Source organism: Muntiacus reevesi, chromosome 1 (genome assembly GCF_963930625.1).
Source record: "Muntiacus reevesi chromosome 1, mMunRee1.1, whole genome shotgun sequence".
NCBI lineage: Eukaryota > Metazoa > Chordata > Mammalia > Artiodactyla > Cervidae > Muntiacus > Muntiacus reevesi.
In genome coordinates, this window is record NC_089249.1 from 110282981 (window position 1) to 110306725 (window position 23745).

Here is a 23745-nt window from a genome sequence, read left to right on the forward strand (position 1 = left end):
CCCTTTGTTTCTTAATGAGTCTTGCTAACTGTTTGTCAATTTTGTTTATTTTTTCAAAAAACCAACTTTTAGCTTTGTTGATTTTTGCTATGGTCTCTTTAGTTTCATTTGCATTTATTTCTGCCCTAATTTTTAAGATTTCTTTCCTTCTACTAACCCTGGGGTTCTTCATTTCTTCCTTCTCTAGTTGTTTTAGGTGTTGAGCTAGGTTATTTATTTGACTTTTTTCTTGATTCTTGAGGTAAGCCTGTAATGCTATGAACCTTCCCCTTAGCACTGCTTTTACAGTGTCCCATAGGTTTTGGGTTGTTGTGTTTTCATTTTCATTCCTTTCTATGCATATTTTGATTTCTTTTTTGATGTCTTCTATGATTTGTTAGTTATTCAGAAGTGTGTTATTTAGCCTCCGTATGTTTGAATTTTTAATAATTTTTTTCCTATAATTGAGATGTAATCTTACTGCACTGTGGTCAGAAAAGATGACTGGAATGATTTCAATTTTTTTGAATTTACCAAGGCTAAATTTATGGCCCAGGATGTGATCTATTCTGGAGAAGGTTCCATGTGCACTTGAGAAAAAGGTGAAGTTGATTGTTTTGGGGTGAAATGTCCTATAGATATCAATTAGGTCTAGCTGGTCCATTATGTCATTTAAAGTTTGTGTTTCCTTGTTAAGTTTCTGTTTAGTTGATCTATCCATAGTTGTGAGTGGGGTATTAAAGTCTCTCACTATTTTTGGGTTACTATTAATTTCCTCTCTCATACTTGTTAGCGTTTGCCTTACATGTTGTGGTGCTCCTATGTTGGATGCGTATATATTTGTAATTGTTATATCTTCTTCTTGGATTGATCCTTTGATCATTATGTAGTGTCCTTCTCTGTCTCTTTTCACAGCCTTTATTTTGAAGTCTATTTTATCTGATATGAATATTGTGACTGCTGCTTTCCTTTGGTCTCAGTTTGCATGAAATATTTTTTCCAGCCCTTCACTTTTAGTCTGTATGTGTCCCTTGTTTTGAGGTGGGTCTCTTGTAGACAACATATATAGGGGTCTTGTTTTTGTATCCACTCAGCCAGTCTTTGTCTTTTGGTTGGGGCATTCAACCCATTTACATTTAAGGTAATTATTGATAGGTATGGTTCCGTTGCCATTTACTTTGTTGTTTTGGGTTCGCTTTTATACAACCTTTCTGCATTTCCTGTCTAGAGAAGATCCTTTAGCATTTGTTGAAGAGCTGGTTTGGTGGTGCTGAATTTCACTCTCAGCTTTTGCTTGTCTGTACAACTTTTGAATTCTCCTTCATATCTGAATGAGATCCTTGCCTGGGTACTGTAATTTAGGTTGCAGGTTATTCTCTTTCATTACTTTAAGTATGTCCTGCCATTCCCTTCTGGCCTGAAGGGTTTCTATTGATAGATCAGTTGTTATCCTTATAGGAATCCCTTTGTGTGTTATTTGTTGTTTCTCCCTTGCTGCTTTTAGTATTTGTTCTTTGTGTTTGATCTTTGTTAATTTGATTAATATGTGTCTTGGGGTGTTTCTCCTTGGGTTTATCCTGTTTGGGACTCTCTGGGTTTCTTGGATTTGGGTGGCTATTTCCTTCCCCATTTTAGGGAAGTTCTCAGCTATTATCTCCTCGAGTATTTTCTCATGGCCTTTCTTTTTGTCATCTTCTTCTGGGACTCCTATGATTCGAATGTTGGGGCGTTTCACATTGTCCCAGAGGTCCCTGAGGTTGTCCTCATTTCTTTTGATTCTTGTTTCTTTTTTCCTCTCTGCTTCATTTATTTCCACCATCTTATCTTCTACCTGACTTATCCTATCTTCTGTCTCTGTTATTCTAGTGTTGGTTTCCTCCAGAGTGTTTTTGATCTCATTTATTGCATTATTCATTTTTAATTGACTCTTTTTTATTTCTTCTTGGTCCTTATTAAACATTTCTTGCATCTTCTCAGTCTTTGACTCCAGGCTATTTATCTGTAACTCCATTTTGTTTTCAAGATTTTGGATCATTTTTATTATCATTATTCTAAATTCTTTTTCAGGTAGATTCCCTATCTCCTCCTCTTTTGTTTGACTTGGTGGGCATTTTTAATGTTCCTTTATCTGTTGGGTATTTCTCTGCCTTTTCATCTTGTTTAGATTTCTGTGTCTGGAGTGGGCTTTCTGTATTCTGGTGGTCTGTGGTTTCTTTTTAATGTGGAGGTTTCACCCAGTGGGTGGGGTTGGACGATTGACTTGTCAAGGTTTCCTGTTTAGGGAAGCTTGCGTCGGTGTTCTGGTGCGTGGAACTTGATTTCTTCTCTCTGGAGTGCAATGGAGTGTCCAGTAATGAGTTTTGAGATGGGTCTATGTGTTAGGTGTGACTTTGGGCAGCCTGTATGTTGATGCTCAGGGCTATGTTCCTGCATTGCTGGAGAATTTGGGTGGTATGTCTTGCTCTGGAATTTAGTGGCTCTTGGGTGGTGGTTGGTTTCAGTGTAGGTATGGAGGCTTTTGGATGGTCTCTTATTACTTAATGTTCCATGTAGTCAGGAGTTTTCTGGTGTTCTCAGGTTCTGGGCTTAAGTCTCCTGCCTCTGGGTTTCAGTTTTATTCTTCCTGTAGTCTCAAGACTTCTCCAACTATACAGCACTGATAATAAAACTTCTAGGTTAATGGTGAAAAGATTCTCCACTGTGAGGGACACCCAAAGAGGTTCACAGAATTACATGAAGAAGAGGTGAAGGAAGAGGGAGATAGAGATGAGCATGAGGAGAAAAAGGGGGACTCAAGAGGAGAGATACAGATCTATGCAGTTCTCTGTTCCCAAAGTGTTCTCTGTAGCCCAGATGCCCACAGAGATTCACAAAATTGGATTGAGAAGAGAAGGGGGAGGGAAGAAATAGAGGTGATCTAAGGTAGAAAACGGAGAGTCAAAAGTGGGAGAGAGTAATCAACACACTCCTGAGTAAAAATGGGTACTGAATATTGGATTCTTACATGTCCAAAATTGGTATCAAATACTGAAAAACAAAGATTAAAAATCTAGAGTAGAGGTTAGACTCTTAAAAATACAATATTAAAAACAAAAACACAAAAAATTTCAGAAATATTTATGAACTTTGGTTTAAAAATATGGCTTCTCTTTTTTTTTTGCAAGGTTATAGTGAAATGAAAATGAAAATTAAGGAGTAATAGAGGACTGTAAACGAAAATAAGAGAAAAGAAATAAAACAAGAAAAAAAATTTTTTTCCTAATTAAAAAAAATAGTAAAAATATATGAAAATGAAAGTTAAGGTGTAATGGAGGAGTAATAGGGAATTTTAAAAGAAAGTAAAAGAGAAAAAATAAAAAAAATAAAAAAGTAAAAATATATCTAGGAATTTCTCTGAAGCTGCTGTGGTCAGTGTGGGTTTGGTTCATTTTCAGATATCTCCTCGTTCCAGCTTACACTTCTCGATATCTGTAGGCCCCTTCCGGTGTAGTGGGTGTTATCTACAGGGATTTTAGTCTGTTGCACCGGTCCCTTCTGAAGCAGTTCCCTTTGTTTATTTGGCTTCTGTTTGCCAGTCTCTTCAGTGTCTAATTTCTGCCCTGACACAGGCGGGCAGAAGTGGTCTCTTTTTTAGGTTCATTGGTTCAGTCTGCTGCGGGGAGGGAGGGGCGCTGCAGACAGAATGCGCTGTGTGTGGGGAGCACTCACAGTGTTCCCGGCCACACTGGGTTTGCCCCGCTCACGGGTGTGTGCTTTCCCCGTCTACACTGCTCTATGTGGAGCGGCCCTGCGTTGCGTGCGGTTCCAGTTTTCAGGTAGTCCACAAAAGCACCGATTCGGTTGGGCCTGCATTTTGTGCCTTCCCCACCTGAGCAGCTCAGGCAGCCAGGAGCTTGACGGGCGCACTCTCCCCCGGTGTGGTGCGCCTTCTCCCCTCCGCAGTCCCAGCCTCAGTTTCTGCGCACGCCAGTCCGGTGAGTGCGCCTTGTGTCTATTCTTGAGAGCTGGCCTCTAACTGCGACCCTCCCAGCGGATGTCGACCATCCAGAATCTCAGGAAGTCTTTGGTTAGAAACTGGAGGCCTGTTTGCAGTTTGGTAGGGGGTGCCATCTCTGGGGCCGAGTTTGCCCCTTTCCCCTCCCCCCTGCCTCCTGTCTCCAGTGGGAATGGGCCGGTCCGCAGCCGGCTAGCTCTTCTCTGGAATTGTTCAGTCTTTGTTCTGAGAATGGCCGGCAGTGTGTTCGGGCCGGTTAATTTTCTCTCTCTCTCTCTTGCTATCCCACAGTTTAAGTTGCTATCTCATGTTAGCTCCCTCCGATTGCCCTCAGGGCATTCTGGCTCGGTCCTTACCCTAAGCAATGCCGCCGGCTCCTCACTGTTCCACCCCCACTTGCTGGTGGCGGATGCGGGCGTCTGGGGTACTTTTCTGCTGGGAGTTGCTTTTAGGCATGTAATCTGTGGGTTTTATTAATTTTTCCTCCCACTTAGGTTGCCCTCCGAGATTCGAAAACCTCCCCCCAGACACACCAGTGAGAGGGTTTCCTGGTGTTTGGAAACTCTCTCTATTATACTCCCTTCCCCGGATGGATCTCCGTCCCTAGCTCTTTTGTCTCTCTTTTTATCTTTTATATTTTGTCCTACCTCCTTTCAAAGACAATGGGCTGCTTTTCTGGGCACCTGATGTCTTCTGCTAGCAGTCAGAAGTTGTTTTGTGAAGTTTGCTCAGCGTTCAAATGTTCTTTCGATGAATTTGTAGGGGAGAAAGTGGTCTCCCCACCCTATTCCTCTGCCATCTTGGCTCCTACCCCCCCCCCCATGTTTTCTTAACCGTTTTGGTACCTGTTGTGTATTCCTAAATATTGTTCATATATTTAGGAATAGTGCTTTAGCCACTAAGTTGTGTCCGACTCTTGTGACCCCATGGACTATAGCCCTCCAGGCTGCTCTGCCCGTGGGATTTCCCAAGCAGGAATACTGGAGTGGGTTGCCATTTCCTTCTCCAGGGGAATCTTCCCAATCCAGGGATCAAACCCAGGTCTCCTGCATTGTAGGCAAATTCTTTACCAACTGAACCACCAGGGAAGCCTCACAATATATATATACAACAGAATATATCAAGTTCTAGAAAGCTGAATAGAAAGCATAAATCTAGCTGTTTAAGGAAAGTTTACTATTCACACTGTTACATGAAGGATTCAGTAGTGGTTTGGCTTTAGTTTCATTGGTATTTTAAAATAGCTATTGGGGGAAGTTAGTGATCAAGATGTGAATGCATTCAGGGAACATGAAGTTCATTATGGTCAGGGCATCAGTCAGGGCTGTCCTATAAGCTGAGTACTGAAAGTTCAGCAGGAATGTGGTCAGCAGTGAAGTGCTCTATATTTTCTCTTTCCGTGCTCACTCTTCTACGCGCATGTTGCAAGAGTAGGTCTGAAGAAAATGCTGCCTTGGGTGGATTAAGTGGCCATAGTGTCTCAGGCAGCAGCTCATGGAAGGGTTGTGGGAACAATCAGCACTTTGTCGTGATAAGCCAAGTTCAGAAGATCTGGGCCACGGCCAGCTGCATTCTGTCTTTGGGTAAAACTTTCTGTCCTTGAGTGAAAATGAAGACATTGCAGAGAGCATAGCAATGTTGGTCCTCACTGTGTCCATCTCAGGAGCTCTGTCTTCTGGGTCCTTTTTACTGTGGGAAGAGCTGTCATCCTGGGGTCTCTCTTCTCCACTCTCTTCTGTGGGGAGCACCTGTCTTCTGTGTCATGTCTTCTTGTTTTTTATTTATTCTCCTGTTTTGGTCAGGGCCATCCTGGAGCAAAGTGGGCTAAGACTAAACATTTGAAACTGTTTTATCTGTAAATGTCTTTAGTTTGCTTCCTTGAATAAGAATGGAAGAGTGGGTAGTAAGGAAGGTTATAATATTCTAGGCTGGAAATTATTTTTCTTTGGAAATTTGAAGGCATTTTTTTTAAATTGTTTTCTTTGAAGCCTAAAATCCTTCTCATTCCTGATTATTTGTATGTTGCCTATTGTTTTCTCTCTGAAAACTTGTAGAATCTTTTGCTATCTACTGTCCTCAAATTTCCAGAGAAGGCAATGGCAACCCACTCCAGTACTCTTGCCTGGAAAAGCCCATGGATAGAGGAGATTGGTAGGCTGCGGTCCATGGGTTCGCTAAGAGTCAGGCATGGCTGAGTGACTTCACTTTCACTTTTCACTTTCATGCATTGGAGAAGGAAATGGCAGCCCACTCCAGTGTTCTTGCCTGGAGAATTCCAGGGATGGGGGAGTCTGGTGGGCTCCTGTCTGTGGGGTCGCACAGAGTCGAACACAACTCAAGTGATTTAGCAGCAGCAGCAGCATCCTCAAATTTCACAGCCTATGCCTTGATGTGGGTGTATTTTCATCCACTCTTTCAGGCATTCCACAGATTCTGTCATTCTGCTTACTTGTCCTTTAGTTCTTGGAAATTTAATTTTCTTGCTCTATTTCTACCCTCTATTTTCTCTGTGTTTTCTTTCTGGAATTTACATTTGGATACAACTTGTATTGGTTCTCTAGCTTCCTTCCCTTTTCCCTATTATTTCTTTCTTTTGTTTTTGTTTCTTTTAATTCTGTCTAAAAATTCCCTTAGCTTTATCTTCCATTCCTACTGTAAACTATTTCATTACTGAGGTCATGTTTTAACTTCCAAGAATTCTAGTTTTCTGTCCCTTTTATAGCATCCTTTTTATTTTATTGAATGCAGTATTTCTTCTATCTGAAATATTCATATTTTTTTTTAAAGAATTTTTTCTCTTCTCAGCTTCTAGCCCGTTCCTATAGAAATATAATGTGAGCTTTATATATAATATTTAATTTTCTAGTAGCCACATAAAAAGAAATGGTGAAGTTAAATTTTAATACTTCATTTAACAAATAGAAAGTATCTGAGCATCTAATCAGTAATTTTAAATAATTAATGAAATATTTACCTTTTGTGGGGTTTACTGGGTCTTTGAAATCTGGTGTGTATTTTTCACTTATAACACATGCCAGTTTGGAACAACCACATGTCCACTGCTCAGTAGCTTTATATGCTAGCAGCCACAATATTGACAGCAGAGTTGTAGGCCTTCATGTTGGTTTTTTCCTATTTATTTTCGTTTCTGTCTTCTGTAGTTCTCTTCTTAAAATGAAAGCTTTGGGAATTGAAATCTCTCTGGAAGCTTTTTTATTTGTAAACTGTTTTAAAGATTTTATTGAAGTATCGTTGATCTACAATGTTGTATTAATTTCTGCAAAGTGATTCTGTTTTTACATATATATGTGTATATATATACTTTTTATATTCTTTTCCATTATGGTTTATCACAGAATATTGAATATGGTTCCCTGTGCTGCTGTCTGAAAGCTCTTGAATACAAGAAGGCTTTGATGATTTTGAACTTTACTGTAGTGAGTGTAGTGTTATCTAAGAGGACTGTTTGGGAAACATCTGACATTCATATGTCTAGGTCTCTGCTTGTGGGCTAATCTAATAGCACAGAGAAGAGTCTTTCCCTGCCTACAGGTATGGTTTCAGAACTCTGGGAGCCTAGTTAGGTAAGAAAGCTTCAGCAGGCATACAGTCACTAAATCCTTACTTAAGATAGTTTTCCACCTGTTCCTTATGCTGGCATTTTCCTTCCAGAGATCTTCTGTTTTACACTGCCCAGAGAAGAAATTTCCAAACTTCTGAGGTTGTTCAGGAGCACGGACAAGAGATAAAGATCTAGAATTCTGATGTTTTTTGGATAGCTCACACTTCTCCCAAATTAGAGGACCTAGTCTGACAATCTCTGAGTCTCCTTCAGTTCAGCTCAGTTGTGTCTGGCTCTTTGTGACCCCATGGACTGCAGCATGCCAGGCCTCCCTGTCCATCACCAACTCCCAGAGTTTACTCAAAATCATGTCCATAGGGTCCATGATGCCATCCAGCCATCTCATCCTCTGTCGTCCCCTTCTTCTCCCACCTTCAATCTTTTCCAGCATCAGGGTCTTTTCAAATGAGTCAGCTCTTCACATTAGGTGGCCAAAGTATTGGAGTTTCAGCTTCAGCATCAGTCCTCCCAATGAATATTCAAGACTGATTTCTTTTAGGATGGACTGGTTGGATCTCCTTGCAGTCCAAGGGACTCTCAAGAGTCTTCTCCATCACCACAGTTCAAAAGCATGAATTCTTTATCAATTCTCAGCTTTCTTTATAGTCCAACTCTCACATCCATACATGACTACTGGAAAACCATAGCTTCAACTAGACAGACATTTGTTGGCAAAGAAACGTCCCTGCTTTTTAATATGCTGTCTAGGTTGGTCATAGCTTTTCTTTCAAGGAGCAAGTGTCTTTTAATTTCATGGCTGCAGTCACCAGCTGCAGTGATTTTGGAGCCCACGAAAATAAAGTCTGACACTGTTTCCACTGTTTTCCCAACTATTTGCCATGAAGAAATGAGATCAGATGCCATGATCTTAGTTTTCTGAATTTTAAGCCAACTTTTTCACTCTTCTCTTTCACTTTCATCAAGAGGCTCTTTAGTTCTTCTTTACTTTCTGCCATAAGGGTGGTGTCATCTGCATATCTGAGGTTATTGATATTTTTCCCAGCAATCTTGACTCCATCTTGTGCTTCATCCAGCCCAGTGTTTCTCATGATGTGCTCTGCATATAATTTAAATAAGCAGGGTGATAATATACAGCCTTGACATACTCCTTTCCTGATTTGGAACCAGTCTGTTGTTCCATGTCCAGTTCTAACTGTTGCTTCCTGACCTGCATACAGATTTCTCAAGAGGCAGAGTCTCCTTAGGATCCAGTAAATCATGTTGATTCTCTGTTTAGAATTTTAGCTTTCTTAGGAGTGCTAAGTCAGCACATGGTTTATGTCCTCTTCAGCTTGTGAAATGTTTTTTGTCTCCATCCCTGTTCTCCCAGTCCTGTGGGCTTAACTGTATGTCAGTAAGGTTGTAGAAAGGAAAGAAATTAGGTACAAATGTTGGATGTACCATGTTAGCCCAGGAAACTATTGATCTCTCTTTAACCACATTTTATATGATTCTCAACTGAGAAATGGAGACAGTATTTTCAAATAACTTTTAATCTCACAATGAATCATCCTTTATTTCTTCTAGTCAGTCAGGGAGAGGAAATAAATGGGGTCAAATACTACCAGCTTTCGGTCTTCCCAGGTGGCTCAGTGGTAAAGAATCCACTTGCCAGTGCAGAAGATGCCAGAGATATGGGTTCAGTCCCTGAGTCAAAAAGATCCCCTAGAGAAGGAAATGGCAACCCACCGCAATATTCTTGCCTGGGTTACCCCATGGATAGAAGAACCTGGCGGACTATAGTCCATGGGGGTTGTAAAGAGTTGGACATAACTTGGCAACTAAACAGCAACAACATACCAGCTCTTGTTCTGTGCTAGGAATACTGTGGGACCAAAGCTTTAGTGTGGAAAGTCATGCTCAGTTCTTGTGTTGAGAATAGGCTTTATTTTACTCAATACTATGTGGGAAATCTGAAGCTCCAAGAATGGCCTTCTTCAGATCCCAAAATGGTAGAGGTAGGAATTGATCTTGATGCCCTCTTTGGGACCAGCAGGGGAAGCTGGAAACGTAGGTGCCAACCTCACCACAGATAGTGTAAGATATCATCTAGCAAGAGAGATGTTGTATATTTTATCACTGTGCAGTGCAATCATTGAAAGCAGTTATGCCAGTAGACAGATCAAGGGGGTATGCCTATTGACAGTTTGAGAGAGGAATTTTATCTTTTGACCTACTTATGGCAACTAAAGTGGTATTTAAAAATTAGATAACAAAATGTTGGCAGTGTCTTCTTGTTAAGTCATATTGTCTTTTCCTAATCTTCAGTCAGGTTCAGGTAAAACACAAGGACCTTGTAGCATTTTGTTCTCTCTGTCTCCCATACAAACAGAAAATAAGTTTTTTTCTATTTAATTTGATTTATATTGTATATTATCCTGAATTTTTTTCAATAAGATAACTGAAGATCATGCTGACTTTTGGGCAGTCTTGAATGTAATTGGTATAGAGTATCAGTTTTAAAATCCCATCATGCAGCTTTAGGTATAGAGTTTTACTTGATTACTAGTTAACTCATTTTTAATATGGGTATACTTATGGTGATATCAGATTCACTTTATAGATCACACCTATCAAACATATGTACATTTCTTTTTTTCTTGTTCTGGAGTTTAATTTTTTTTCTTCTGGTTGTATTGAGATATAACTGACATATACAGCACTGTATAAGTTTAAGGTATACAGCATAACAGTTTGACTTAACATACATCATGAGACGATTATCACAATAAGTTTAGTGAAATCCATCATATATAGATACAAGGTTAAAGAAATAGAAAAAGTAGTTTTCCTTGTGATGAGACATTACATACATTTCTAACTGTAGATTGACCTTAAGTCCTGTTACTCTAAAAAGGATGTACTAAACCACTCAGTAGCTATTCAGTAAATTATTAACAGTGAAAGCATGAAAAGAATGATATTTCTATTGTAATTTTATTTCTTTAGCTCCCAGAACCATTTATTTTATTTCGGTTGTACAAGGAATTTATAGACCTTGCAATAGAAATCCAACATGTAAATGAAGAACAGGAGATGAAAAAGGATAACCCTGAGGACAAAAAATGGCCAAGTACATCTATAGAAATAAGCCGAATTCTCCTAAAAAGCAGGGACCTTCTAAGACAATTGCCAGCATCGAATTTTAACAGCCTTCATTACCTCATAGTTCATCTTAAGCGGTAAGAACTTTGAGTAAGACAGGCATTGATTAATGGGTGGATAATGGGTCAGTTTTTTTGGTTTTGCTTTTATGGTGTTTTTTTTTTTTTAATTGTGGTAAAATACACATAACAAAAATTTACCCTTTTAGCCATTTTTAAGTGTGCAGTTCAGTAGTATTAAGTACATTTCACAAATCTGTGGTATTGTTTTTAGATTGAACATTTCATTTATAGTAGGTATGAGGGAAAGGGAGACACTTAATATAGATTCTTGGAGCCAACATCTTTCCATCAGGTGCCTGTTCTGTGCCAGACTCTGGCTGGGGAAATAAGAATGCAAATGTCAGGTTTCTTTCATGTGTTCTGCTGTGAGCTTGAGGGGCCGACCTGCACAGAAGTGCAGTGCAATGTCATTCTTATTCTGAGGGTACTTTGCTCAGCATGCAGAGGAACATGGGGGAGGGGGTCATGAATCAGAGACGGTAACCCTGAGTCAGACTTGAAGAATGGTTTGCTGACAGAGGATGTGCAAAAGGGTATTCCAGGCAGAAACACAGGAGATCACTTTGCTTTGGGGGACATAAAAGAAGTTTAGTTCGGCCACAGTCTAGCAAGCAGTAGCACAAAATGAGCTAGGTGGAGGACCTGGTAAAGTCATACATGCCTGGCAGATGAGTTGACTGTCTTCTTTCTGTACTCACTAAAGGATTTGGGGCCAGGAATTTAACATGCTCAAGTTTGCCTGTTAGGTCTTTCTAGCAGCTATATTGAGAATGGCTTGGAGGGGAGGTACTTAACTACTTCAATTCTGGTCTCCTTGAATAATCAGAGAAGTAAAAGGTGATGAGAACTTAAGGTAAGGCAGTGGGAGTGGCGTGGAGCAGCAGAGGTCTTTAGGGTCAGCTGGGCTGGGAGACTGGCTGTGAGCAGTGAGACAGTTCCCACCATAGGTACCTTGGGAGATGTAACGCATATTTACTAAGATAGGAGCAGCGTTTAGGGGTATTTTTTTTTTCCTGCTGGTAAAACTGTACTGATTTCTTTTACTTATTTATATTTAATCCTAATACTGTGAAACCCAGCTTGCTGTGTGGTCAGTATTTAAGCAAATAAATAGATCCTTTTCCTAGACTTCAGCCCATTTTTCCTCCACCTTTCCCAGCCCATAATAAACTGCCGTCAAGGAAATCTAATACAGCTTTATGTGTTCTGCGTCACAGAGTTGTAGATCATGCGGAAGAAAACAAAATGAACTCCAGAAACTTGGGCGTGATATTTGGACCAAGTCTCCTTAGGCCAAGGCCCACAACAGCTCCTATCACTATCTCCTCTCTTGCTGACTATTCAAATCAAGCAAGGTTGGTAGAGTTCCTCATTACCTACTCACAGAAGATCTTCGATGGGTCCCTGCAGCCACAAGATGCAGCTGTGTGTAGTGCAGGTGGCATCACACCTCAGGTTGACCAAGGCTATCTTCCAAAGTCTCTGTTATCACCAGAAGAAAGAGATCCAGAACATTCTATGAAGTCATTGTTTTTCTCTTCAAAAGAAGTGAGTTTTGTTCATATGGAATTCTGTTGGAAATTTGTAAAGTAATGTTATAAGTTGAAAATCTTTGTACTGTTTATTTTGAAGTATTTTGCTTCTTCAAGTTTAAAAACTTTCTTTTATCAACAGGATATCCAAACTACAGATAGTGAGAGCAAAAGTTTTGAATCCACTCCATCATTTGAGGAATCAGAACGAAAGCAAAATGCATTAGAAAAATGTGATGCATATCTCCTTGGTGAGTGGCCATGTAAAATGCATGCTTACTGACTTAAAACTGTCCCAGTAAACCATGATTAAAAGCCGAGGTGAGTGAAGTTGAAAGAAGTCAGAGGAAGAAGGTCTTTAGTAAGTGCATCTTTCCCAGACATTAAGAATGCCTTTTAGTGTACCTTGCATTTATATGAATGTCGTTCTTCTCAGTAATCCTGATAAAAACACATCTTGGAGTTCATAGGTATGTTTTGTGCTCTTTCTGAACATTTTTTTTAAAATTTTTGCAATTAATGTATGTCAAGAATGCAGAAATATATTGAGTAGTCTGATGATTCATTAGCATCATCTGTAACCATAGATCATTGTATTGATCTTACTACTTGTAAGGAGTCACCTAGACTCCTAAAATTCAAAAATTTTAGACTCAACAAACTCAGAATAATTTTTTTCGAATGCCTTTTCATATCACCTGTCATTAACACATTGAGCACACATGTGTATTTTTTTTTTATTTCCTTATCTGTAGTCCTTCACTGTATATAATTTTAGTTGCAGTGATTGGTGGGCTATCCATTTGTGGAAAGGCTTTAGTTTGTTACTGTAATTCTGTACATCACTAAAGTGAACTTGCATGTTTTTTAAATGTAGTCATATATGTTAAATGTGATCTGTAATTAAATATTAATGATCACAGCCTGACAAGATCTGAAAAGCAAGGGAGCCTGCTCTGTGCTAGGCACTGTTCTTATTGTTTGATTCTGTTAATCCAGTTTGATCTCAGAAACAGTTCTGTGCTGTAATATAGATAGTATTAAACCCTTTCGAAACATAACCCAATATTCTGAGAGAGGTTAAATAGTGCCAGAGGTCATGCCCCTAATTGATTGTTCAGTGTTTGAACCTATGTTCATTATAATTTCACTATTCTATTATCTAGGGCTCCCAGTTAGCAATAATAATAAAAACAAATGCCATTGTTTTTAGTACCTGTACCACTTCATTTATATACCAGATAAATGAACACTTTTCATGATTAGATCATTTAGGCCACACATCATCAAAGATACAAGTATGATTCCTTCTGACAGGTGAAGACCCTGAGGAACTGCAAGATTGCCTTGCCCAGTGCACAAGGGGTAGCGCTAAGCTAAATCCAGACGCTGGGCTTCGGAGTCTGCACTCTTATCCATTACCCTGTAGTTTTCTCCCTTAGAACTCAAGAATGCATTTTGGTGCCTGCAGTGCTTTGCAAAACGTCCTTTAGGATGTTCTATATACCTGGGGGAAGGACCTGGGATATCAAAGTAAGAGCGCATTGCCCTGGAAGCCTAGGGAAGAGAGGTTCACAGTAAGGAGGTAAGGAGGTATGGAGGAAGGTCAGATGAGATGATAACTGTTAAGTCATTCTGATGGGCTCCTGTCTGCAAACCACTCCTCAGAAGAGGAGCATGAGCAGAGGGCTGGAATTTACCAGAAACCGGGATGTTTTAGGGGAGATGCTGCAAAAAAAGGACAGGGTTTGGAAAAGTTCAGGATTCTAGTTCAAGAAAACATGGACCATGGGTCCAAACTTAATAGAAAAGAGAGGGAAGTACATCTGGAAGTGAACAGTAAATAGGGAGAATGGCATTTTCCATTTAAAACTATTCAGCTTTAATCAGGATGAATATTATAGTCCATTTATTAATTGATCTTATAAGGGCCTCTAAGGCATTTAATATAATATGTTCTCACTGTGGGTTGAATATAACTGTGAAAAGCAGATGGAGTTGGCAAAAGCCTTGGGATTCAGAGTATACTTATATTTGGTCGGCATGTAAATTGGTCTAACTTTTCTGAGGGTAACTCACCAATAGCGGCCTGTTGAAATCGTGACAACCCTTTTAGGCAGCACTTACTTGTTCATGGACTTCCCTTGTGGCTCAGCTGGTAAAGAATTCACCTGCAATGCAGAAGACCTGGGTTCAGTATCTAGGTTGGAAAGATCCCCTGGAGAAGGGAAAGGCTCCCCACTCCAGTAGTCTGGCGTAGAGAATTCCATGGACTTTATAGTCCATGGAGTCACAAAGAGTCGGACACGACTGAGTGACTTTTCACTTCACTTCACTTCAGTTACTTGTTCATACATAGCACAAAAGCTATTGTACATCAGCAAGGGTGTCTTTTCCCACAACCTGCAATGAATTTTGTAGCTATTTATTATATTTATTTAAATAAATACAGACTTCTAACGTTTTAAATCAAAGTGTACCTTTAATATTTTATGAGTATTTTACTCCTCTGCCTAGAAAACTAAAAAACAACCTGGAGAAAAGTACATGAAAACTCTTGTTTTGAGAGGGTGTTCATCTCTAACTCATTTTGATACTCTTGTTAACTGTGTACCACAAAGTTTGATTTTTAAATGAATCTCTTCCTTTACAGACAACAAAGTGCGTTTGCTTGTAGACCAAGAACTTGAGTCAGCATCAAGAAAGACAGAAGATGCTTGTAAAACCTCCAAGCTGCCTACTCTGAAGTCCGATAGGGACCTAAATGGTGTTGAGAGGCATCTTCCAAGGACCAGGATTAGACCTGTAAGTTTGCCTATAGACAGACTACTACTTCTTGCTGGCTCTCCTACTGAGAGAAATGGCAGAAATATGGGAAATGTAAATTCAGACAAGCTTTGCAAGAATCCTATCTTTGAAGGAGTTAATAGAAAAGACACCCCACCTGTTGTTTGTTCTAAATTTGATGGCTTTGATCAGCAGACTCTACAAAAAACTAGGGAGAAACAGTATGAACAAAATGACCTGACTGCAAAGACTGGAATGATTGTGCCCAGTGCATTCCAGGAAAGAGGTATGACACCGAACATCAGGAGCAGTGGGGACCACCCAGTCAGCATCACCCAGCCCAGTAAGCCAAACACAGAACCTGTCAGGTCAGCAAGACAGGTGTCAGAGAGACGGTCCTCCGACTCCTGCCCTCCTGCTTCCGTCAGAGCACCCAGGACACTGCAGCCCCAGCACTGGACAACGTTTTATAAACCACCTGCTCCTGCTGCTAGTGGGAGAGGGGATGAGGAGAAACCAGTGACTCCCTCCGTAGCCGTGCCCCCTGGCGCAACGCATGCTCCCCAGGAGCACGTGCTGAAATCAATTCCAGGGTCTGAAACTGCATCGGCTGGGCCTGTGCACCCAGTTAGTAAGCCTGAAGAGAAGGCTGAAGAGCGAGACCAGCCTGGTGTGCCCACGGCATGTCAGAGACCAAGGCTAAAACGAATGCAGCAGTTTGAAGACCTTGAAGATGAAATCCCACAGTTTGTGTAGGGTTGTCAGAATTCAGTTTTTTCTCTTTTTGTTGTTTTGTTTTGTGGTATTGTGTTTGTCTTCTGAAAGAAATTTTTGACAGGGCCTCTCTTGTATAGGATTGCCAAATTGTGGAGTTAGCTTTTTGTCATTGTATTGTGTTATCCTGTGTTGATTTTGTTGAATGGCAGAATGTTTTGATAGGGCCCACCTGTGCCTCACTGGAATTATATGTATTTTTGAAGTTGTGAATAGACTCTAAAATTTTTTTAAAGTTCAGTTGATTCCCCATAAAATGGTCCATTTAAGTGCATCCCTAATATATTATATAGTTCTCAACTAATAGGTGCAATTGAGGGAAATCAGCTTTATTTTTTTGATGTTGAAACTACATGCTTATTTATAAAAGGAATGTTTCTGAGTGCAAGTGCTTGAAAGATCTTTGTTTGGTATGACTGTTTTTTTCACACAATTTTATGGTGTATCTTTGACCATTTATGCTTTTATGGTAAGTGTGTAACCTTTTATTTTCCAATTGGTGATTGACTTAACTTTTTCATATTTACATCATGGCCAAAAGGCTTGCAAATCTGTATTTAATTCCATTTTAATTAACTGCCAAATTTTGTATGTGGTAGCCAGTTTAACTGTACAAAGAAAATGCATTTAAACAGGTTTCTAAATTGTATAGTTCAATCGTGTCTTATTTGGTTTTAGATAGTACACATTTAATAATTTTTCACTTTTTGGCTTTGTTCTGCATAAACGTTTGTTCAACAGTTCTGAACCTTTTGGTATTTTATATAGTAGTCCAAAACAATGTTTTAAAATTCAGTATATTTCCTTTTAATATTATCTGGATTTTTAAAAAAACATTTCTTTTGTTTGAAGTGTTCTCACTTATGAATAATTTTATGTGCTTTTTCTACCTGGATTTATAACTGTTGACCATGTATGATTCAGGTGAATCATACAGATATTTAAAGTTGATTCTAAGAGTATAATTCAATAAGTCCTCATTGTTTGGAATTTGAGAGGGAGTGCAGATGATTGGATATATTTCATTTATATTTCCCAGTTTTTTAGAACTAGCTCAGTTCTGTTAGTTTCTTGGTTTTGTCATTTTGCATAAAATAGGATATAAAAGGGACAAAAAATAAAATAGCCTCTTTTCGTATGTGTGAATTATATTTGTAACAAATGCTTTTTTATGACCATGTTATACTTGATAAAAATATATATATTAACATGTTAAATTATTTCAAGTTCTCGTGGTTTCTGTGAAATTGTTGCCACTTGGGGTGTGAGACTTTGAGGTTTATTAGCCATTGGCTTAGTGGTAAACACTTGGAACGCATATGTCCTTTGACTGCAGCATGGAGTGCATTTTCTAGGAAGTTGTTTTATAGTTTTATATGACATTAAGAACTAGGGATAAAGAATTACCCACTCTTTTGTACTGGAGCCTTGTTTGTAGTCCTAATTTTTTTAAAAATGTAGAATTGTGTTGGTACGAAAACCTGCAAAGAACATAAGAGCCAAAATTTATTGAGTTCTTTCTGTGTGCCATGAACTCTGCTGAGTTCCATGTAAATTATTTCAAGTTTACAGCAGCTTATAATGGGTAGGTAAGTACTTTATTATTCCCATGTTACAGATATGAAACTGATGCTTAAATAATGTACTCTGGGTTCCACAGACGTAAAAGTTGGAATCAGGTCTCAAACACAGGGCACTCAGATCCTGATGTAACACTGGCACTCTTAACTGCATAATTACTAAGTAATATCAGGTAGTGTTTAACAATAGAAAATGCACCTTTGAAAATTTTTAATTGTGGTAGAATATGCATAACATAGAATTTACCATTTTCCAAGTGTTAAGTGTACAGTTCAGTGGCATTAAGTACACACACGTTGTTCTGCAACCATGACCACTATCCATGTCTAGAATTTTCTCATCATTTCATCTTGAGACTTAGAAAATGTGCCTGGGTTGGGAGGATGCCCTGGAGAAGGAAATGGCAACCCACTGTAGTATTCTTGCCTGGGAAATCCCACTGGCAAAGGAGCCTGATGGGATACAGTCCATGGGGTCACAAAAGAGTCAGATATGACTTGGTGTCTAGGCAACAGCACCACCACAGGATGAAGTCCTCAGGTGGGATCTCCCTTAGGCTAATCCTACTAGAAACTACTAGGAAAATCATATCCAGGTTTTCAAATCTTTTATCTTTTTTCCTAAGGAGCACAAAACAGATACAGGACACCAACTCTGGGAATGTAATGTCATGGGTGAGCTGTGCCTTCCGCCACATTTGTTTAAGGAATACCAGCTGATGACCTTTCATTCAGTAGAAAATGTACTTTTTAAACTCTTGCTCAGTTGTGTCTTACTCTTGGAATTTTCCAGGCTTTCCAACCAGTGGGTTGCCATTTCCTCCTCCAGGGAAACTTCCTGGCTCAGGGATCAACCTCGGGCCTTGTGTCTCTGGCATTGTCAGGCTTATTCTTTATTACTGCATAAACTCTTAATTTTCTTTTAATCTACTGAGACAAGCCAGAGAGTATCTCATCAACAAGTGGCCTCTCTGTTTCCCCTCACTTTTTAAACCTCACAAGTTAGAGTTCCACTTCTGGCTCCTATCTACCTAGAGGGCTCTCTGGCATCTTGTCGAGCTAAAGCTATCAGTCTGTAGATGTTTTGTGATTTCCTAGGACATTAAGCAAGTATCTCTTGGGATGTTGCTGTTTCCAGAGTACCTACAACATCCACTGTGCTCTGCTACCCAGTAATGTGGTGGCAGTCATTCATTAGAAGTTGTTTTATGTCACATGGAAACAATGTGAGCCTAGGGAAAGGGCAAGAGTTGAGAGTCCTTTAAAAGCTGCAAGACCACCAGAAAGCTTGTGGAAAGCATACTATTTAAGATTCCAAGAAGTCATTTGTGAAGGGTTGATCATAACTTCCCTAGATAGACTTGTTTTACGATGGCGTGATCACTCGCCTAGAGCCAGACATCCTGGAATGCGAAGTCAAGTGGGCCTGAGGAAGCATCACTAAATATAAAGCTAGTGGAGGTGATGTAATTCCAGTTGATCTATTTCGGATCCTAAATGATGCTGTGAAAGTGGTGCAATCAATATGCCAGCAAATCTGGTAAACTCAGCAGTGGCCACAGGACTGGAAAAGGTGTTTTCATTCCAATCCCAAAGAAAGGCAATGTCAAACAATGTTCAAATGACCACACAATTGCACTCATCTCACACACTAGCAAAGTAATGCTCAAAATTCTCCAAGCCAGGCTTCAACAGTACATGAACCATGAACTTCCAGATGTTCAAGCTGGATTTAGAAAAGGCAGAGGAACCAGAGATCAAATTGCCAACATCTGTTGGATTATCGAAAAAGCAAGAGAGTTCCAGAAAAAACATCTGCTTTATTGGCTATGCCAAACCCTTTGACTATGTGGATCACCACAAACTGGAGAATTATTCAAGAGATGGGAAAACCAGACCACCTCACCTGCCTCCTGAGAAATCTGTATGCAGGTCAAGAAGCAACATTTAGAACTGGACATGGAACAAGACTGGTTCCAAATCGGGAAAGGAGTCCAACAAGGTTGTATATTGTCACCCTGCTTATTTAACTTATATGCAGAGTACACCATGAGAAACGCTGGGCTGGATGAAGCACAAGCTGGAATCAGGATTGCCAGGAGAAATATCAATAACCTCAGATATGCAGATGACACCACCCTTATGGCAGAAAGCAAAGAACTTAAGAGCCTCTTGATGAAAGTGAAAGAGGAGAGTGAAGAAGTTGTCTTAAACCTCAACATTCAGAGAATTAAGATCATGGTATCTGGTCCCATCACTTCATGGCAAATAGATGGGGAAACAATGAAAACAGTGAGAGACTTTATTTTGGGGGGCTCCAAAATCACTGCAGATGGTGACTGCAGCCATGAAATTAGAAGACACTTGCTCCTTGGAAGAAAAGCTATGATCAACCTTGGTGCATATTAAGAAACAGGAACATTACTTTGCCAACAAAAGTTCATCTAGTTAAGGCTATGGTTTTTCCAGTAGTCATGTATGGATGTGAGAGTTGGACTATAACGAAAGCTGAGTGCCAAAGAATTGATGCTTTTGAACTGTGGCATTGGAGAAGACTCTTGAGAGTCCCTTGGACTGCAAGGAGATCAAACCAGTCATTCCTAAAGGAAATTAATCCTGAATATACTTTGGAAGGACTGATGCTGAACCTGAAACTCCTATACTTTGGCCACCTGATGCGAAGAACTGACTCATTTGAAAAGACCCTGATGCTGGGAAAGATTGAAGGCAGGAAGAGACGGGGCCAACAGAGGATGAGATGGTTGGATGGCATCACCGACTCTATGGACATGATTTTGAGTAAATTCTGGGAGTTGGTGATGGACAGGGAGGCCTGGCGTGCTGCTGTCCATGGGTTCACAAAGAGTCAGAGACGACTGAGCAACTGAACTGAACTTAATTAGAATTTATGTGTACTTAAAATTACTTTGAGTGCACATTTAAAATTAGTTTTGGCAAAAAGATGAAGATATCCTTGAAAGGAACTTGTTGCCTCGAGGTCTCAAAAGCAAATAGAATCATACATTCTTGATTTAAAAATTTTGAAGAATTAACAAAATATACAGAAGATCTTTGTGGAAAAAAATTCAGACTATCTCAAGAGGATATAGGAGATCTTAAGTGTTATAACATTTTATAACTATGTTATATATGGATTGGAAGTCACAATATTGTAAAGATGTTCATTTACCTTATTATTAGATTCATTGTCATCTCATCCAATATAATTTTTTAACCATCTGAAAGTTGTGTAATGATGCCCCATTAACACTACTTGAGTGATATTTTCTTAAAACAAGAATACTCCTGCATAACCATAGTATGACCATCAAAATCAGATTAACATTGACATATGGAAGTGGCAAACAGCACCAGTATTCTTGCCTGGAAAATCCCATGGGCAGAGGAGCCTGGCAAGCTACAGTCCCTGGGGTTGCAATAATGGATATGACTTAGCGACTAAATCACCATGACTTCTAACCCACAAACCACATTGAAATTTTGCTGATTGCCCCAATAGTGTTCCTTTCTGCTCTAGCATCCCACCTAGTCCAGGATCTCATGGTACATTTTAGTTGTCCTTTTTTCCTCTTCAATAGGGAACAGTTTTTCAGTCTTTTCTTTCATGACCTTGACACTTTGGAAAAATATAAGCCAAGTGCTTTGTATAAATGTCTCTCAGTTTGAGTTTATCTACTGTTTCCTCATGATTAAACTCGGGATATATACATTTTTCCCCCCAGAAATACCACAGAAATGATATTGTAGTCTTTTCAATATATCAGAGGGGTAGTGTACCATGTCAGGTTGTCCCATTCCTGATGATACTAACTTTGATCACTTGGTTAGGATAGTGTCAGGTTTCTCCATTGTGAAAGTTAAAAGAACTTTGTGAGGAGGTTCTTTGAGACTGTGTGAGTGTCCTTTTTCTCATCAGATTGTCACCAATTAGTTTGAGTCCAATAGCACTTTTTCCATGAATCAGTTATTACTATTCTGGTTGTCAAATGGTGTGTTCATTCTTTCTGATGTTTTGATTGATGTTTGCTCATTTGTTTATCCATCTCTATTAGCAGACTCATAGATTCCTGCTTTATTCAGTGAGTTACAATATATTACAATGACATTACTGTCATTTATTTTGATACTGAGCTTTCCCTAGACTTGGTCTATAAAAATTCAACCTCACATCTCTGTCGTTCTGACTTTTTGAGCTTTTATTTTTGGCGCATCAAGGTGCCCCAAGCTTAAAAGTACTTTTTTCCCCCCTGCTTTAGTCATACTTCCAAGGACCCCTGGTTCCTTTAAATGGAGAGTAGTATATGGAAACCAAGAGCTGAGAAGTACTTACTGCTACTCACAAGTCATTGGTTTTAAGCATGATTGGTGGACAGATTAAAAAGATACATGCATGTATACACTATATGTATTTCTATCATATAAATTGAAACCCTTGAGTTCACATTGATACCTTCATGTCTAATTCAGTCTGTCAGGGTTTAATCTAGTCTTTTCCTTTCTATACTTGTAACTTTTTCTCTCACAGTGAAAAACCTGACTCCCATAGTCCTAAATACATTGTTTGCTTACTCTGCCAGCGCCAGCTGCTGCATTGATTCACTAACCCCAGATATGTCAAGTAAGTCCTTAGCCACTGCTTCACTGGTCCTGACCACACTGCTCCCTAACATGCCACTCAGAGCCCTAGCTTCAACTACAAGGAAGACCAGACCAGCTGAATCCTTGGCTCCAGTGATGTCAACCCTCACCATGACATTTTAATTCCAGATCTTGGTCACCTGGCTGAATTGACCCCAATCTGAAAGGAGGGAAGGGACAAATTCATGATCTTTTGATAAAGAGCAGCTATTAAAGGCTGTATACTGTCACTCTGCTTATTTAACTTATATGCAGAGTACATCATGCAAAATGCTGGGCTGCATAAATATCAAGCTGGAATCAAGATTGCCAGAAGAAACATCAACAACCTCAGATATGCAAATGTATCACTCTAATGGCAGAAAGTGAAGAGGAACTAAAGAACCTCTTGATAAGGTTGAAAGAGGACAGTGAAAAGCTGGCTTGAAATTCAACATTCAAAAAACTAAGATGATGGCATCCAGTCCCATCACTTCATGGCAAATAGATGGGGAAAAAGTAGAAACAATACCAGATTTTATTTTCTTGGGCTCCAAAATCGCTGCGTATGATGACTGCAGACATGAAATTAAAAGACACTTGCTTCTTGGAAGGAAAGCTATGACAAACCTAGACAGCATATTAAAAAGCAGAGGCATCACTTTGCCGACAAAGATCTGTATAGTCAAAGATAGCCAGTAGTCATGTATGGATGTGAAAGCTGGACCGTAGAAAAGGCTGAGTGCTGAAGAACTGGTGCTTTTGAATTGTGCTGGAGAAGACTCTTGAGAGTCCCTTGGACTACAAGGAGATCAAATCAGTCATTCCTAAAGGAAATCAATCCTGAATAGACAGGATTGGAAGGACTGACGCTGAAGGTGAAGTTCCAATACTTTGGCCACCTGATGCAAAGAGCCGACTCACTGGAAAGGACCCCAATGCTAGGAAAGATTGACGGCAAAAGAAGAGAGTGGCAGAGGATAAGGTGGTTAGATAGTATCACTAACTCAGTGGACAGGAATTTGAGCAAATTGGGAGACAGTGGAGAATAGAGAAGCCTGGCATGCTGTAGTCTATGGGATCTCCAAGTCAGACACGACTTAGCAGCTGAACAACAGCTATTAAATATTTGTTTATTGAATTTACTAGGAAAAGTTTAAAAATGAGTTATTATACGTACTTGCCAGAAATGTCTAAACATGGATTTGTTTATGAACTACATACGAAGTTTTAAATTATGATTTTGCTTTTTGTCTCAAAATACTTGGGAATAATTTTAAAGTATTAGTATTTCCTGTATAATGAAACCATACCACATATTATGCTGTTTCTTAAAATCAACCAGTTTAATTACTCTGCATACATTAAATTAGCATACTTTTCAGAGTAAAAGCAACTAATTGTCCATGTTTCTGAGTTTTATGTTTTATTTGGGTTCTTTGTCAGCTTTTAAGTAAACAGCAAATAAATAAAATTCACACATCACATGGAAACCTGGCTTAATGGTCCTGCCCACTCACTATGCAATATCATGTCTTCCTTACAGTGTTGAAAGAATTGAAGGGATGGTATAGCACTGTGAATAGGCCAGTGAGCTTTTCATTGTCTAAGGAGTGCTGATTAATAAGTGAATATGGCTCTAAAATTTAAAAATTTCAGAGACTAATGTGGT

At 39.4% G+C, this 23745-nt stretch overlaps 1 protein-coding gene across 2 annotated transcripts in view; it reads left to right on the forward strand.

The window, feature by feature from the left end:
- ARHGAP29 (Rho GTPase activating protein 29) overlaps positions 1 to 17075 on the forward strand; it is an 85891-nt gene extending 68816 nt beyond the window's left edge. For both annotated transcript variants that reach the window (XM_065908418.1, XM_065908424.1), the window contains exons 20-23: positions 10545 to 10777; positions 11980 to 12310; positions 12437 to 12545; positions 14948 to 17075. In XM_065908418.1, coding sequence (XP_065764490.1) covers positions 10545 to 10777; positions 11980 to 12310; positions 12437 to 12545; positions 14948 to 15837 — 1563 coding nt within the window. In that variant the 3' untranslated portion in view covers positions 15838 to 17075. The remainder of the gene's footprint in view (positions 1 to 10544; positions 10778 to 11979; positions 12311 to 12436; positions 12546 to 14947) is intronic.
- The last annotated feature ends 6670 nt before the right edge of the window (positions 17076 to 23745 follow it).